At 31.9% G+C, this 17,788-nt stretch overlaps 2 protein-coding genes across 2 annotated transcripts; one reads left to right on the forward strand and one right to left on the reverse strand.

The window, feature by feature from the left end:
• Window positions 1-185: 185 nt before the first annotated feature.
• Window positions 186-2,303, forward strand: LOC111415238 (splicing regulatory protein 54). The gene has a single exon (XM_071198298.1). The coding sequence runs from the start codon at window positions 350-352 to the stop codon at window positions 2,090-2,092; it is 1,743 nt and encodes a 580-aa protein (XP_071054399.1). The 5' UTR covers window positions 186-349; the 3' UTR covers window positions 2,093-2,303.
• A 1,378-nt stretch (window positions 2,304-3,681) lies between these two features.
• Window positions 3,682-17,671, reverse strand: LOC111415241 (protein KRI1 homolog). The gene is made up of 4 exons (XM_023046817.2): window positions 17,495-17,671; window positions 16,257-17,446; window positions 4,603-4,857; window positions 3,682-4,546 (listed from the first exon to the last, which is right to left on the reverse strand). The coding sequence occupies exons 1-4, from the start codon at window positions 17,607-17,609 to the stop codon at window positions 3,746-3,748; spliced, it is 2,361 nt and encodes a 786-aa protein (XP_022902585.2). The 5' UTR covers window positions 17,610-17,671; the 3' UTR covers window positions 3,682-3,745.
• Between the last annotated feature and the right edge of the window lie 117 nt (window positions 17,672-17,788).

Below are 17,788 nucleotides of genomic sequence, written 5' to 3' on the forward strand. Positions count from 1 at the left end.
TTTCTTTTATCTGCGGATTGTTGGTAACGAACGTGATGAACTAAAATAAATTATTTATTATTTTATTAATAATAGACAAACTCAATTTATATCGGATTATCATTTAAGAAGATTCAATTAATTAATTAAAATGTAAATTAATCGTAAATACACCCAAAATTTGGTTACTAATTTGAATTGGTACGTCTTGACATATGTCACTTTTAGTAACCTTTCATTTTACAAGCGTCATAAAAACGTTTATTTCGCAAACATTTCATTTAAGTTTCGCCGGTACGATTGAAAAAACTTATTCTTACTGAGTGAGTATTAAAAATCATCAAAAATTGAGTCAGAAAACGCTGTGACGATGGCTGTGGGGGCTACTCGTGTTGTGCAAGTCACAAATATAGCTCCCCAGGCCACAAAAGATCAAATGCAAACCTTATTTGGATATCTGGGTAAAATTGAAGATATACGTTTGTACCCCACGATAAGAGATGTATCATGCCCTGTTCAGTCAAGGATCTGTTACATTAAGTTCATAGACCCTGTAACAGTAGGAATTGCTCAGCATATGACAAACACGGTTTTCATTGATAGAGCGTTGATTGTGATTCCAGTGCAAAATGGAGAGATTCCCGATGAATATTACGCTTTAGAAATGACAAAAAACGGTACTATAGTGCCTGGACTTTGCCCTAGTGAACCTAAATTACCACCTAATGTGATTAATACAGTAAGTGGCATTGGAGTAGACCAAGTTATAGTAACCACAGATCCTAAATTACTAGAAAATGGATTACCTGTTTATCCACCTTTACCAGCCACTTACGATAGTGTTAAAATAGAAGAAGCTCGACGTACAATTTTAGTACATAACATGGACTCAACGATTACTACAGATGATATTATAAATTTCTTTAGCAAATGTGGTGAAATGAAATATTTACGAACATGTTCAAGATCCTCAGATAATACAAGCCACATGTTGGTAGAATTTAGCGAACAACCTTGCATAATAGAAGCATTAAAATTAAATGGAACCGAATTAAAAGGCAAAATAATGAAATTAACACACGCCACACAACCTATAACAAAACCCCAAGCAAAAAGCAATGAAATTGCACAAAGAGAAATAGAAGAGGCGATGTCCCAAGCAAAAGAAGCCCAAAACCTTATTTCTGCAGCAATGGATCCAGTCATTGGCATGCTTTCTAAAGACAAACGCTCCTCCAGGCGATCAAGATCTCGTTCGCGCGGAAGACGTCGTCGTTCTCGATCACGATCTCGTTCCAGAAGATCGCGTTCACGTCACCGATCGAGAAGGTCAAATTCGCGGACGAAGCGATCGCGTTCTCGAGAACGACGCCGTCGGACTAGATCTCGCGAAAGAAGAAGGTCAAGATCACGATCTAGACGATCTCGTACGCGATCTCCCCGACGTTCAAGATCTAAATCAAGATATTCTTCGCGGAGAGATCGCGAACGGCATCGTTCTAAGTCTAAATCAAGAGACAGAAGGTCGCGGGAAAGATCTAAAGAAAAAAGCAGGGGTAGATCGAGAGATAGGGAACGATCTAAAGAAAGAAGATCAAGAGATGTTTCAAAAGAAAGGCGTTCGAGAGATGTATCAAAAGAACGCAGATCAAGGGATCGAGACGCAGAAAGAAAAGAAAAGGAAAAAGTGCGGGAAGGAAGAGAGTCGAAGGAAAAAAGAAGCGATAGAGAGAGTAGCGTAGATGAAAAACCGGTTGAGAAAAAGAGGTCAAGGTCGCGGAGCAGATATCGTTCAAGATCTAGAGATAGAAAAGCGCGTAAAGAAAAGCGAAGGTCAAGGTCGAGAGGAACGCGAAGAAGAACGCCAAGTCCTAAGAGAAGTAGAAGGAGGAGTCGATCGAGAAGTCGCGATAAAGATAGGAAGAAAGAGAAGAAAGATAGGAAGGATAAAGAGAGATCTCCATCGCGTTCAAAAGTCCCTAGAAATTATGATGAAGAAGAAAAGGGGTTTGATTCTGAGAAGGAGAAGAGAAAATCACAAGATTCTGATAATCAAAACGATAAGGAGTCTTCGGAGAAGTCGGATAATATGGATATTTCTAATTCACCTTAAATATAAAACTAAATGATATGAAAATAGAAAGTATGTTGCAAAAGTTTGAAGAGAAAATTATTAATTTTTTATAATCTAAAATGATTTGTATTGTCAGAAGCCTTGTACGTTTTAATAATTAAGTTGTTGCCTTTATCAAAAAATAATCCTCTTTTTTTTTTGGTTGTAATTGATATTGATTGTAATAAATATGTTCATTAGAATTGGTGAATTAATTTTTTATTTTTACGAATTGATTATATAATTTCTTAGCTATAGCTTTTTTCAAATCAAATATTAGGGCGACAAGAAAGTAGTGTCATTCTTAAAAAGTTTGATCAATGTTGATTGCAAAATATACTGGTGGAACGGATATCCGGCAATTTTTTAAAATCCGGCCGGATAGTAACCAAATATCGGATTTTTATAATTTCCGCCGATTAAATTTTAATAATTCGTATAAAATCGATTTTTTGGAATATAAGTATGACATTTTCCCAAAATGTTAATAAAAGTGTCCTCTTTCCAATGAATCAACACGTTTTGAAAAATAACATTTAGTTTTTGAGAAAACAATATTTGAAGGTTTGATAAAATTTTCGATGTTACAATTTTCATCGATAATTTTCAAAATTCGCTATAAAATTCATTTCTAGAAGGATCCTTGTGGAAATATCACCAATTATTAATTAAAGTATCCTCTTTTTAATGCAAAAAACCGTTTTGAAAAATTACATTGAGTTCTTGAGAAATAAATTTTTAAATAATCGTCAATTTTTTCGAATTTTTTAATTTCCGGCGATTAAATTTTAATTATTCGTATAAAATTCAAGTATTTTGTAATTAGAAATAGATAGAAGTTATATCGACAACATACAACACAGACTGCTTTACTTTTTGTTCGCTTCATCATCCAGCTTACGCAAAATACACTGCTTTATGAAACTTATCAAAAAACCTAAATCATCTGAAGTTATACATGACGTTTTCCTTGTCCAAAAAGATGGAATTCGTTATATTATGCTACAACTCCGCTTTTGAAATACAAATCTCTATTAAATGATTTAATCAATAAACTTAATTTACCTACTTTTAAAGAGATAGAGCAAGAATATTTAACAGAATTTTGAGAGGCCATGAAATCAATCAAGGTCACGCGATGTGACCTGATACTGCTATTAATGCTTCAAAATGGAGTTGATTAAATTAAGAAAAAAGTTGAAATAGAAAAGTTGAGAAAGGGAACAAGAATGTTTATATTTTTTTATTAATATGAAGTTGTTTTTAATATGTTTTAACATTTTCTGTACTGATTACAGTGAATAGTGTAATTACAATAAACTTTCTTATTAGCAATCATCAAAATAATTTATCATTTCAAATCTTTTACTATTAATAACGTCAAATTTGTCATCTTCTTGCAGTAAAAATTCATTCATGTTAATGCAAAAATGAGGTGAACCAATTTTATAGAATAGGTAAATTTTTATATCAAAATCCAAACCGATAGAATCGACTCAAATATAAAAGACGTAAGATACAAAAGAAGTAACAACTTTATTTAAAAGTGCACTTATGTTGTTAAACCTAAAGCACAAAGACAAATATACAAACGGAATTAATTAAAATTTTTATTGTATGAACAATAACATTTTTACACTTAACATGTTTCTATTACTTTTTACCATATTTAAGCTTATTCTTAAATTTCTTTGGTTTTATACCAAAGGCTAACAATCGAGAATCTGAAATGTCAAATCCATCAGGTTTAATGTTCTTTATTTTTTTCGCTCCTTTATTCTTTGAAACTTTACCCATATCTGTTTCGGAATATTTTCTTTTACCTTTCTTTTTATTGTTTTCCACTTCCTCATTTTGATTACTATCCGTTTTCGTTTCGTTACTCTTCTTCTTTCTACCTTTGCTTTTTTGTACGTTTTTCTTTTCCTCTATTACTTTATTTTGATCAATTATTTTCTTTTCATTCACTTTCTTCACAATTTCATTTTCTTCTACTTGTTTCATTTCTCTATTAAGAGATACATTTAATTCTTCATCAACTAAATTTTTTTCTTGATCATCTTGTTTTGTTTTATTTTTCCCACCTTTCTTTTTTTTCTTTTGCTCTTTTTTTAGAGAGTTTCCAATAATTTTCTCATCCTCTTTTTGTTCTTCAGTATTTATTTTATTTAATTCCTCAACTATTTCAGCATAATTTACATTAGCATTCTTAACCTCTTTCTTATTCAATTTGGAGTTCTTTTTATTATTTTTAGCCAAGGATGTGGTTGGGTCTGATGCACTATTATCTTCATTTTGATACAAACTAGATAAAATTTTTTGTTTTAAACCTTCATTACTTGCTTTTTTATTATAAGCAATAACATCATATTTCTCAACATGATCCGGACGAATTTGTACCGCTTTTTTTAATGAACACCATCTGTTTAATTCACGATCTTTTGCCATTAAAATCTTAAATTTACAAACCCACAATTACTTTAAAAAATTTAATAAATAATAGCATTTACCTCCTCTATACTAAGCCCAAAACTATTTGGTACAACCTTTTTGTATTTAAATCGACAAGGAATATCTCCAATAATATCTTCACAATCCAATTTGTAATATTCATCGAGATATTCTTCATAAGTTTTATCATTCGGATCAAAAACCGGTTTCTTTTCCTGAACAACTTTGGCAAATTTTGATTTTCTTTTACGCTTTTTCTTTCCTTTAGTTTCAATTGGATCTTTTGATGCGTTTGGGTCATAATCACAATCCATCTACAAAACCAAAAACATATTTAGTGCCGGTTGTACAGTCGCTAGATAAACTCCGGTTAAATAAATCTCGGTATAATTACAGGGTTGATAACTAAGAAAATTTACAGAAAAAAAGATTAGTCCACCGAAAGAAGAAAGACTCAAATAGAACCTAGGGAAACAAACATAGTCATTTTAAGAAAATTCCAGGCTATGTTTTCCTCTTTGACGGGAGGAGTTATAGATGTCCTCCAAAGGTAAATGCTAAATAAGCATTTCCTATAGTATTTAATCCAGAGCACAATTACGAAGAAGGAGACATCATCGCGACGTCGGCGTCGCCGCACTTCGTAAAATTCGAAACTTAAATTTAACATTAAACAGTTAATTTTCAAATATAAATATATTAAATTCAAACTTAAACTTTTGTAAACTTAGTTTTAACTAAAATAAACTTTCACTTCATTAAGAACACATCAGTGTACAACCTGTTCAAATTTCAATTTTTTTCGTCAAATAGTTTTTGAGAAAAAAAATCGCCAAGTGGACAAACATGCTGGCACCGTCAAAAATAGGCAACGTTTTTCATTTAACTCGCGATTTTGCAAAAACCGCGGAGTCGAAAATTTTCAAATTCACATATGTCACATAGAAATGTTCAATGAATACAACAAAGCTAACAACAATTTTTTTCATCGGACGGTTCTCCATATATCGATCTTTAAACTGACGAGAATTGACTTTTTAAGTTATACCGAGATTTATTTAACCGAAGTTTATACCGGATGTCCCTCAGAAGTGCTCACCCCCATTTTTTTTTTATTATTCGTGATATAAGAAAATCATTTGGAATGCATAATTAGGCCGTTAAAACGGATTATTACGACATGAAATCATTCTCTTTGTGCTTCCGGTTATGCCGGATGTGAGTACTAATTTCACTATTTTTTTAAATCTATAATTTCTTTTTCTTCAGTTGGGTACGCAGCATAATTTCACATAACTTTTTCTTGAAAAAATTTTCACGATCGCCTATAATTTATTAACGTAATTATTAATTAAATAATTTATTAATATTTTTTAACGTTTTAGTACTTTCGGAAAATGTATTACAAGTTTTGACACATAGTCGCTAGGTTAATAGTATAAACTATGCTGTGTTCCTCTTCATTTGCTATTTCTCGGGCAGTGATCACTGCTATGCTTTAGGCAGTGGTTCTTTTTTAACCCATTTACGGCCAAGGTAGAAAATAATTGTAAATTTTAGAACAAAATTATTGATTATTGCAAAATACAGTCTGTCATTTACATTCCGATTTTCATGAGCGAGGTATCAAATGAAATGATTTGATAAATACTATGATTCATGCTACAAATAAATTTTTTCCAACGCCATCTTCAATTTCAAGCGATTATTAGCTTTTGTTTTTCAAACTGCTCCATATATTTTTCTTCACGTCATTGGATAGAGATTGTTTTTCTGAATCCATTGATGCACAATACATCCATTTTGAATGTAATTTTAGCAGAGAAAAGACACCTGTATACAGGATGTCTCACGTAACTGGATCGTTAAAACTTTTTTAGGTTCCAGTATTCGTACAGTTTTGAAATTTTGGTAGTATGGGTTGGTTGGTCGGAACTTTCGATATATTTTCAAGATGGCTGCCACTTCGGCTCTACCGGAAGTAGACCAAAACTTCGTTATTTCAAATGGAATGCTATAGTTTTTATTGCACCTTTTAATTGTACGTAAAAAAATATGTTGACTTTCATAAAAGTTATTGGTACCTAGCGTTTTTCATTTTCGAGTTATTTTGATTTTAAGGTTTTTTTGGCAAATTTCACCATGCTCTTTAAAACCCTATATCCCAGCCAACGTTACTTCAAAAAAGCTTTAAATTGGCACGATTACTCTTCAGATGTTCTCAAATAGATTGTCATATATTGTATCAGAGTATCTTATACAGGGTGGTCAAAAATTGAACAACCGTTTCTCCATATTCAATGGGGAGAAAGTCGAAAATTTTAAGTGGAACGCCCCATATGTTATTAGACTACACGAAAGGGAATTTAATTTTCTACAATTTATCTATAAACATTCCTATATCTATTTATTGTGGTTTCTCTCATATTCGTAAATTTATGAAAACATGCAGGAAACCGTTTTGTATTTTTATTACAAGGCCATGACATTTCGACAGTTTTTTGTTTAATTTATTTCTATTATTATTTGTATTATTAACTACGATTGATAATCTTTTAGTTTACTAGCTTTTACTTACCAAAAATAACAAACAGAAGATCAAATAAATGAAACTATTAAAGATACTCCGATACAACAAGTGACAATCTATTTGACAACATCTAAAGAGTAATCGTGCCAACGTAGATCTTTTTTGAATGAACGTTGGCTGAGATATGGAGTTTTAAAGAGCATGTTGAAATTTCTAGCATGTTGAACTATTTTAATGTTTTTCTCTACAACAATTACAATTAATGTTAATGTATTGTACAGCAATGGGTTCAGAAAAAAATCTCTATCCATTAACGTGAAGAAAAACATACCGACCAATTTGAAAATCAAAACTTGACAATCACTTAAAATTGAAGATGGCGTTGGAAAAAGTTTATTTGTAGCATGAATCATAGTATTCATCAAACCATTTCATTTGATACCTCGCTCATGAAAATCGGAATGTAAATGACAGAGTTACAGCTTGGGGCGTTTTTTATCTGACACCCTGTATATGTGAACTAACAATAAGACGATTCGGCATATATCAAAACAAAAAAGAAATTGGGTATGTGAAAAAGATGATGTTGCGTAAACGCACCTTTGGCTAAACATATGTATATTTACTTGTGGTAATCCTGAAAACATTTTATATGTAATAGTATATTAAAAAACAAGTTTAGTAAGACACGCTTGAAATGCACGAATTCAAGTTGAAAAACGAGTGGCGAAGCCACGAGTTTTTTAATAGAAGAGTGCTTTAAGTCTTATGAAACGTGTTTTTTAACAAAAATAAAATAAATTTTCACAATGTAGGGAGATAGGTATGTAGCAGTTGGTGACACCGTAACACTTGAAAATAGAAATTTGAATTGACAATTAGAAACTGTCAAAACACAAAATGTATTCACCTGAAAAAAATGTTTCATGTACACCTCCCAAAACAAGAGAAATTGTACTGTTATAGCTTTCATTACTATCGCGAATTACAAAAATGTACTTTACACTTCGCACAAATATAAATAGTATGAGTTTTACACAATTTACAACGTCGTCTGGCTTTGCTATCTTCTTCCTTGATGATATGACCTACGTTATCAATACGAACTTCTGCAGGAACGGTACCTCATAATGATGGATTCATATTGTTACCTGCATTATCATCTTCCGCCTTCATCAGACGTACTGCAATGTATGACTTGAAGTTCAATTGCGTCATTTTATTATTATTTGCCATGTTGAACAATTTCCAACAATTGACGATGGTACTGTCTAGAAAATTAATAAACAACGGCCACCACTACTTTTTGCCTCCCACATTTATCCTATAGTTGGAAATTCCATTATCATCAAAGTCTACGCTTCCCATATATTTGTTATACACCAGTAGAAAGAGCAGGAAATTTTCGAAAAGATAGATATAGTTCTAGAGTTTTCTCGTGGTCATATAAGAAAGTTATCGACTCGAACAAGGTTTAAAAATGGTTAAAACGAATTAATTTTGCCAAAAATGTGACAAAAACGTGATCGCCGCGTGTTATACACCATTAGAAAGAGCAGAAAATTTTCGATAAGATAGATATACTGCTATAGTTTCCCCCCTATCAAATAAGAAAGTTGTTTAGAGGAAGAGTATTTAAGCGTTTCTGCGTGTAGGGATGGATATTAACCCTTAAGTACTAATCATACGTATTTCAGACGGGTTGACCTCGACAGTAGATTCGCGTATCTCCGTATCTTGTTTTTGTGCATGTCTACGCGTAAGCGTAATTTCAAGTTGAATCGTGTTCATTCACTGAGCAGTTTCTAGAAAGAAGAGGTGCTGTGTTCAAAACTATCAGAGCCTAAAGTATTGTTGCCGTCTGATAGACGGGTTGTTAGTGTCTACGTAATAAATTCTTTACGATGGATTCCGGACAGAGTTGTTCAAAACGCATAAAATTAGGAGATCTTTGCTTTGAAGAACAACTTTTAAAATGGTATGAAGAAGTGGAAACTGATCACAGTGATAAGGATAACGACATTGATGAAAATTTTGTTATAAAAAGCGAACATGAAACTGACTCGGAAATAGAGGGTAAATTTTTGGAATTATTTTTTTCAAATGTTTCATATTGTATAACTTTAGTATCTAGTGAAGACGGAGACGCTGATAAAGAGCAGGAAAGCTACACAGGTTACTACTACGGTAAGAACAAATTCAAGTGGAGTTGCGTTCCACCTTCGTCAAACAAAGGAAGACGTCGAAAGGAAAACATAGTTATTCAGTTACCTGGTTTGCGGCCTCCAGCGCGAATAGGTGACATTTCTGATGTTCTCACTTGTTGGAAGTTTTTATTTAGTGATGAAATTTGTGAATTAATACTAAAGTGGACAAACAACAAAATTCAGCAAGAACGAGCCAAGTATAAAAATTCAAAATCTTGTACTTTAAAAGATTTGGACAAAATTGAACTTGAAGCTACTTTCGGTCTGCTGATTTACACTGCTTTGTTCAAATCTAATAATGAAAATTTGGACACAATTTTTGCCACGGCCGGAACAGGGAGGGAAGTGATTAGATGTATTACAAGTAAAGAACGACTTGCGTTTATTTTGAACTGCCTCAGGTTTGATAATCCTCAGGATAGAACGATGATAAGGCTTGGAAATCCTGCTGCACCTATCACACAAATATTTGACGTGTTTATGAAAAACTGCCAAACATACTATAGTATAGTATAGTGTAAACTATAGTTAAAGTTAACACTAAATTACAATAGTGTAAAGTTTACACTATTAGAATGATTCAAAATCTCAAAATCGACCTCTTGACACCTAAACCCCCTTTCCGTAGTCCAGGTCACATATGCTTTAATGAAATATCATATGATTTCAACCTATACAGGGTGACTGGTACATAAACGTGAATATCGAAATACGTTGTTCTAGAGCTCACTTGTAATTGATGAAGCTAAATATGCCTTATAGAAAAGTGAATAATTTAGAAAATATTTCAATTTTTTGCTTTTTGTACAAGTTCAGTACATACTCTTACAAATCTTGAAATTTTGAGAGTAATAATAGTTTCTTTGGCAATGTATCGACTTCTCTGGATAGATTACATCCTTATACACATTTAAAGTCAAGAAATACTATAAATATTTCGATGGTTTAAAAATACAGGAAGTGAAATATTCGGTTTTTAAGTTAATTTTCAAACAAAGTGTTTATTCATGATCGTCTATTTCAAAATTTCGATGATACATTCAGCATACAAATTATTGTAAAAACTTCTGTTTTGTTACCTTTCCAATGAGGTATGACGCATGGCAAACTGTCTTTCCAATTAGCCAATAATAAGGTAACAATTAGTGCGAACACAATTTTGACAACCTACCCAATGTGAATAAAATTCAAAATCGATTACACCTGCGGTTGAAATTCAATTCATTAATGGTTAACAACCATCGCATCGGTTAAACATTTTTTTTACGTTTTGGCAGTAAGCCATGAAATTTAGACAGTTTTTTCGTGAATATTGTTTATTTCTATTTGAATAAAATTTTGATTAAAATGTCATCGTTTACAAATACTGAGTATGCCAACATCCTATTTATTTACGGTTTCTGTGATGGAAACGCATCAGCCGCGCTCATCGAGAGTATCAGCAACGCTATCCAAATCGACGAATTCCTCATATTAGTGTATTTGGCGCCACTTATCGACATCTAGCTGAGACTGCCAATTTAAAAAAAGCCGAACGTGTAGGACGTGCTGGACTTAATGTGGAAGAAGACATTTTGGAAACATTCGACGAAGCTAATTTGGGGATATCACAATGGAAACTCTGGTCAACTCTTCGACAAATGGGCAACCATCCTTATCATTACACACCTGTCCAGGCACTTGAAGACGGCGATCCTGAACAAAGGATTAAATTTTGCCGGTTTCTTTTAAATGCTGACATTCAGGATGAATATTTCTTGACAAGGATTTTATGGACCGACGAATCGCAGATTAACAAAGAAGGTATAACAAATATTCATAATTTACATTATTGGACTGACGAAAATCCTTATCTAACGAAGGAAACGAGCAACCAAAGAAAATTTAGTGTGAATGTGTGGATGGGGCTCATTGGAAATAATTTGACTGGTCCCAAGGGCGTCGCCAGAGAGGGGCAGAGGGGGGCCACTGCTCCCCCCTAGATGCAGATTCGAAAAAAAAAAATTAAAACACAATAAATATACATCTCGAGTACTGAACAACTATCGATTGGGATGTCATATTTTCATCAGGAAACCAAGGAAGTTCAAGAAGTATTCCTCGGATTCGTCAAGCTTGATGCTTTGGATGCGAAATGTATTGCAAAAGCAATAGATAAGTTTTTGGCAGAAGAAGATTTTGATCCGGACAAATGTGTCGGTTTAGAAGGTGGTGTGCAAGCAATCCTACGCAGAAAATATAAAAAAAGCTTTGTTCCTTCATCAAAGGAAGGTACCATCAAAGATATTATTACAATTTTTTCAAGAATCAGTTTTGAGACGCAAATTGATACCAAATATTTTCAAGCTTTGTGAAACAAGGTGGAGTGAGAAACACAAAAATATTAGAGTTTTTAAAGAGCATTTTCCTATTATAATGGAGGCCTTTCAAACCTCGTGACGGGAAGAAAATAAGAATAAATAATGCGACTAGAAAAAATACTTATCAGCTCTATGCAGCAGCTTCTAGAGCTTCGTTTATTCTCAGCTTTATTTTGACAGCCAAATACTCGGCTATGATGGAACCTGTGGTAAACGTGCTCCAATCCGTAGCTTTGAATGCAGTTAAGGCATCCCAGCACATTAGCCGCCTTTTGGAATTTATAGAAAACCACCGTAACGATCCAGAAAACGTCACAAATAGAATTATTAGGGACTACTATCGTTGCAGAAAAACTTGGACTGGAAGAAGACATGAAGTCCGTGCCGCGTATTGTTGAGAGACAACAATATCAGAACAACCACCCAGCAGCAAGCCCCTCAGAATTCTGGCGGAGGTCTTTAATAATACCATACTTAAACTCGATTATTAATTCTTTTGAAGTTCGCTTTTCTGAAGAAAACACCCCGTCAATTTCCTTATCTAAATTACATCCAGCTCAAATGTTAGACATGTCCCTTGAAGACCTGGTAGAAGCTGGTGAAGTCTTTTCCCAATTTTACAATTTATCAAATGTCAACAACGAAATCGAACTATGGAAAAAACTATGGCAAGATAAACTTGACTCAAAAGAATTAAGTGTTGTGGATATCATAAAAGATGCCGATATTTTTTTCCCTGAAACGAGAAAAACCTTTATAATTTTGGTCACTTTACCCTGCACGACATAAAAAAACCTGGCTTAGAAGCACTATGGCAGAATGTCGTCTTGCCATGATGAGTGTGTATAGGAAGCATATTTTTGTAAGTTCAAACAACTCAACTATTTACTAGAACAATTGGCATACTTACATCGAATCCTCAGAGATACATATCATTACACAGAACTGGAAGAAATCATCATCAAATCAAGATATCAAGCTTGCAATATCAAAAACGAAGATAGACGTAAGAAACTAAACAAGATCATTAATCTTCGTTCTAATGCTACATGTAAGAGGAGGAATGAAAGCATGAAAATGAAGAGACGTAAAAACGTAACCATAGATAGAGAAGTCAATTCCAACAACCCTTTTTGATTCCACAAAACTCAAATTTGTGACCAATCTAATTGACATTTCATTCACAAAACATGAACTAAATTTGTTAAATAAAGGTCATAAATATGCTCTATCTCCTAAATTTGATCTATGTAAAATGACCATTGATCTGGATCATGCTATACACAAACACCCTCAAAGCAATGAAATTAAGAATGATTTATTACCTGTTATTAAAAAGTTGGAGAAACGTAATATTAATTGCCATTCAAAACAACATTGGAAGACTGTTAAATCTATTAAAACTAAAATTAATAACAGCAACGCAATTTGTGTTAAGGCAGATAAAAATGCTGGTCTTGTTATCATTGATAAACAGTCATATATTTCAAAGACACATGATTTCATGAATGGAAATAACTATATAAAACCAAATAAGAGTCCCCTAGACACTGTAATTAAGAAAACAAAAGAGATAATTAAGATTTGTAAAGACACCTTGATCGAATTTGTTCTAAAATGTTCTAATGCCAATTATTTATCTTGTTTTCTTATTCCTATGAATCCTTCCATTCCTCATCTCTATTCTCTCCCAAAACTCCATAAAAAAGATATGCCTATACGCCCAATTACCTCTTTTCTGAATTCTCCTACCATAAAATTGTCAAAACTTATGCTCAATATCTTCAAAGAAATTGATTTTACTCCACAATTCACTGTTAGGTACTAATTCATTAAATTTCATAAACAAACTTAAAGATGTTAATCTTAATGATAAAATTATGGTATCCTTTGATATCACCAATTTATATTCAAATATACCTACTGATTTAACTTCAAAGTTGGTACTTGACATCTTTAATAAATATTTTAAGAATCATAATATTTCAGAACATCTTAATCTAGTGCTTAAACATATCATTACTCAGAATTTCTGCACATTTGATAATGAATTTTTTAAAGAAAATGAGGGTTTACCTATGGGCATGCCGCTTTCAGGTTTATTGGCTGACATCTACCTAAATCACATTGAGCAAAACTTCATCAATAATGTCAACAATCCTTTCAATAAAAACATCACTAAATGGATACGTTACGTTGACGACATATTTTGCATCTGGAACGGCGACTATAATTCCCTTAATCTCTTTCATGATTACATAAATAATATCCACAACTTATTAAAATTTACCATCGAAATCGAAAATGAAAGAAGCCTTAATTTTCTCGATCTCACCATTACTAATAACAATGGCGTTCCTAGTTTCAATGTCTATCGAATACCCACCTCGATTTCTACAACTATCCCTTACGATTCCTCTCACCCTATGAACCAAAAATTGGCCAATTTTCGTTTTCTTATAAATAGAATTTATAAATACCCACTTAATAAGTACAATCTCAATAACGAACTTAAATTCATTTTCAAATTGGCTAACGATAACGGTTTTCCACGTCATGTAATATTTCGGCTCATCCGCCAACATAAACTGCAACTCGATCCTCTATACAAGAAAAATCCCAACACATATATTTTTAAATCCATACCTTTTGACCATTGCCTTATACAGATGAAACCCATATTCTCCAAATATAACATTTCCTTAACTTTTTCTAATAGAAATACAATAGCTAATCTTTTATCTAACCATAATCGAAAACTTAATAAATTAGACAAAAGTGGTGTTTATTCGATTAATTGTCTTAACTGTGACTCTATATACATCGGTCAAACGGGAAGAAAACTCGCATGTAGAATAAAAGAACATAAACAAAAACCTAATTCTAATGTTTACAAACATTCTCTATATAATGTTTGTATTATATAGAGACAGGACATAATATAGATTATGATAACGTTAATCTAATTCATACTTGTAGTAAAGGTTTCAAACTTGACTTACTTGAATATCTGGAAATAGCCTCTTATAAGAAAAACCCTTCTGTTACGTTAATTAATGAACAAATTCAACTATTTTACAAACCCCTTTTCACCTATATAAAACCTGAAAATTTAAAGGAACCACCTTGAGAACCTGCTCCAATCTGTAGTTTCCTCGTCCCATCCTTGTTTTTCCTTTTCCTTTCATGTCTATTTTCGACTATAGGTGTCTTATGATATTTTCCTGTCTGCCCTCATTTTCGTACATTTTTTAAATGTGCAAGATATGTATGTTCGGGTTTTTTAGATTGTTTTAATATTTTATCATATCGTTAGGCCTATCGTTGTTTTGTCGCTTTTTGGCTTGTGTTGATGTGCTCAAAAATAATAATTTTTTACGTGGTGCAATTGTCATGGTTCGGCGTTCTTTTTAAAACTTTGACTGTAAGTTTTATTTTATTATTTTATTTAATGTTGTAAAGAAAAGAATTTAAATTGTAATTTGATTCGATTATGTTTTTGCATTTTTATATTGTTTTTTGTAGATTCAAACTGATGAACGCCTGAATATGGCCGAAAACCGGTTTTTTGAGTAAATGAAATTATAATTATTTAGCGAGAAAGAAGTTTCTATTACCTTCATCTATTTCTTAATTATAGTCCTCGCAATATGGATATACAATATCATCCTACAAAATTGTATTCGCGCCACTTGTTGTCTTATTATTGGGTAATTAGAAAGACTTTTTGCCATGCTTAATACCTTATTCGAAATGTAAGAAAACAGAGAAGTTCTTACAATAATTGGTACGCTAAATGTATTATCAAAATTTTGAAATAAACGCTCGTAAATGAACACATTATTTAAAAATTAACTTAAAAATCGAATATTTCACACCCTATATTTTTAAGCATCGAAATATTTAAAATGTTTTTCAACTTAAAATGTGTATTAGAGTGTAATCTATCCAGAGAAGTCAATATATTGCCAAAGAAACTATTATTACTCTCTAAATTTCAAGATTTGTAAGAGTATGTACTGAATTTGTACAAAAAACAAAAAATTGAAATAACTCCTAAACTATTCAGCTTTGCATAAGGCATATGTGGCTTAATCAATTACAAATGAGCTCTAGAACAACGTATTTCAATATTCACGTTTATGTACCAATCACCCTGTATATGACCTTTTAAAATCGTTTACTTAAAGAATCTAAAAAAATCTAACTTTGCTCCGGTTGAGCAAAATTTTATGTTAAACACTTGCTCCAGTAAGAGTTAACCTAGCTACCATGCGTTAAAAGTTGTAATACATTTTGCGAATATAGTAAAACGTTAAAAAATAACGAAAATAATTTTTTTTTCAAAATTTATAACCGATCGTAAAAATTTTTTCAAATTCGTAAAATTCACCCAACTGAAGAAAAAAAATTATAGATTTAAAAAAATAGCAAAATTAGTACTCACATCAGGTATAATCAGAAGCACAAAGAGAATGATTTCATGTTGTTATAATCTGTTTTAATGACCCATTATGCATTCCAAATGGTTTTCTTATATCACTAATAATAAAAAAAATATGGGGGCCACTTCTGAGGGTTAAAATGTAAAAAACAATAATAATTTCATAACTAACAATGAAATCATCATCTTCACAATGTGGACCATTATTTTCCTCATCTCCAATTTCTTCTTCATAATGATCCCAATTTTCAATTTCTAATTCTTCATCAAGTTCAGGAAATTTAGGTTTTTCCTCACCTTCTTCACCTTGATAAAATTCATCATTAAAAAGATTATGCATCCTTTTATCGTGCGCCTCTGGATCAAAATCCCCATCAATATCATCATCGTTAAAATCAATGTCAGTATTTCCAGTGATTTCTTTTAATTGTTGTATTTTTTCTTCGATTTCTTTCCTTTTTAACTCTTTTAATTTACGTATATCTTCCATTTTTTGTTGTTTTTCTTTCTGTTTTCTCTCTTTCACCTCAGCTCTTTTAACTTTTCTTTTATCATCCTTCTTACGGACTGAATTTTCCATTGTTCGAGGATACCTTTTGATGAATTCATCATCAGGTTCTTCGAATCTATAATTAAATTTATGTTCGAATTCGTCTTGACGATCAACTTCTTTTTCATCCTCCGATAAACCCTCATCGGAATCATGGATGATTTCTTCGTAACTCGGTATGTAGTTTTTATCGTCGGTTTCTAAAAATCTTTTATTTAAAATGTAATCTCTAAGAAATTTTTCGTTTTTATCTAATTTAGGATCGGACCAAAAATCTTTTAATGGTTTTAAATTTGTTTGCGTTTCTTGATCATCAATTTCTTCTTTTTGACCCAAAAGCCACTGTTTATAATCTTCGTCTTCTTTTTGTAGTTCATCTTTAGTTTTATCTCGCACCCTAAAAGTATCATCATCATCTTCATCTACATTTTTAAGACGCTTCTTTAAATCATCAATTAATTTTTTTTGTTCTTCTATGTAAGTTGGTGATTTTCTGTTTTTTGCATTTTCATCTTCATCATCACTTAAATTCCCACCTTTCTCTAATAACAATTTACGTTCATAATCTTTAATGAACATTGGTTCATCTTTAGCTTTTTTAAATTTAGGTTTAGACCCTTCTGGTAATTCTTTGAAAAACTTTATATTTCCATCATATATTTTTGGATCTTTCTTTTTTAAGCTCGCCAATGTTGCATAAAAATCTTTCTCAAATTCTTCTGTTAATAATGCACCATCTTCATCTTCATCTGAACTGCTTGAATTTTCTTCATCTGATAATTCTAAAGCAGATTCTCCATATTTCGTCTTTACTAAAATTATAAATTAATATTTTTAAAACTTACAAAAAAAAAACATACGTTTATTTAATTCCTCTTTTTGTCTCCAATTATTATAATTTTTAGCGTATTCATTATTAACTTTAAAGCCTTTATCGTCGTCAGAAGCGTCAGAATCATCAAAAATTTGAGACATCTTTAATTTTTGACGGCCAAATAAAACATAACCTATAAAACACGTGTTTGACAGATAATGTCAATTGTTGCCAACTTTAATTAATATTTTACACTTTTCAAATAAAAATAATATATTTTTTTTACTTTAAAACATTGATTAATTCATTAAAATAAGCAGACTTTCACGTATTATTTTCA

This window comes from Onthophagus taurus, chromosome 7 (assembly GCF_036711975.1).
Source record: "Onthophagus taurus isolate NC chromosome 7, IU_Otau_3.0, whole genome shotgun sequence".
NCBI classification, from domain to species: Eukaryota; Metazoa; Arthropoda; class Insecta; order Coleoptera; family Scarabaeidae; genus Onthophagus; species Onthophagus taurus.

Bases quoted from the DNA above. Each gene is read 5' to 3' on its own strand.
- LOC111415238 (XM_071198298.1), top strand. From the start codon at position 350: ATGGCTGTGGGGGCTACTCGTGTTGTGCAAGTCACAAATATAGCTCCC.
- LOC111415241 (XM_023046817.2), bottom strand. From the start codon at position 17,609: ATGTCTCAAATTTTTGATGATTCTGACGCTTCTGACGACGATAAAGGC. The intron at 4,858-16,256 runs GTTAGTTATGAA...TTGGTTTTGTAG, and splicing joins GTGAAGATGATGATTTCATT to ATGGATTGTGATTATGACCC. The intron at 4,547-4,602 runs GTAAATGCTATT...TGTAAATTTAAG, and splicing joins TTGGGCTTAGTATAGAGGAG to ATTTTAATGGCAAAAGATCG.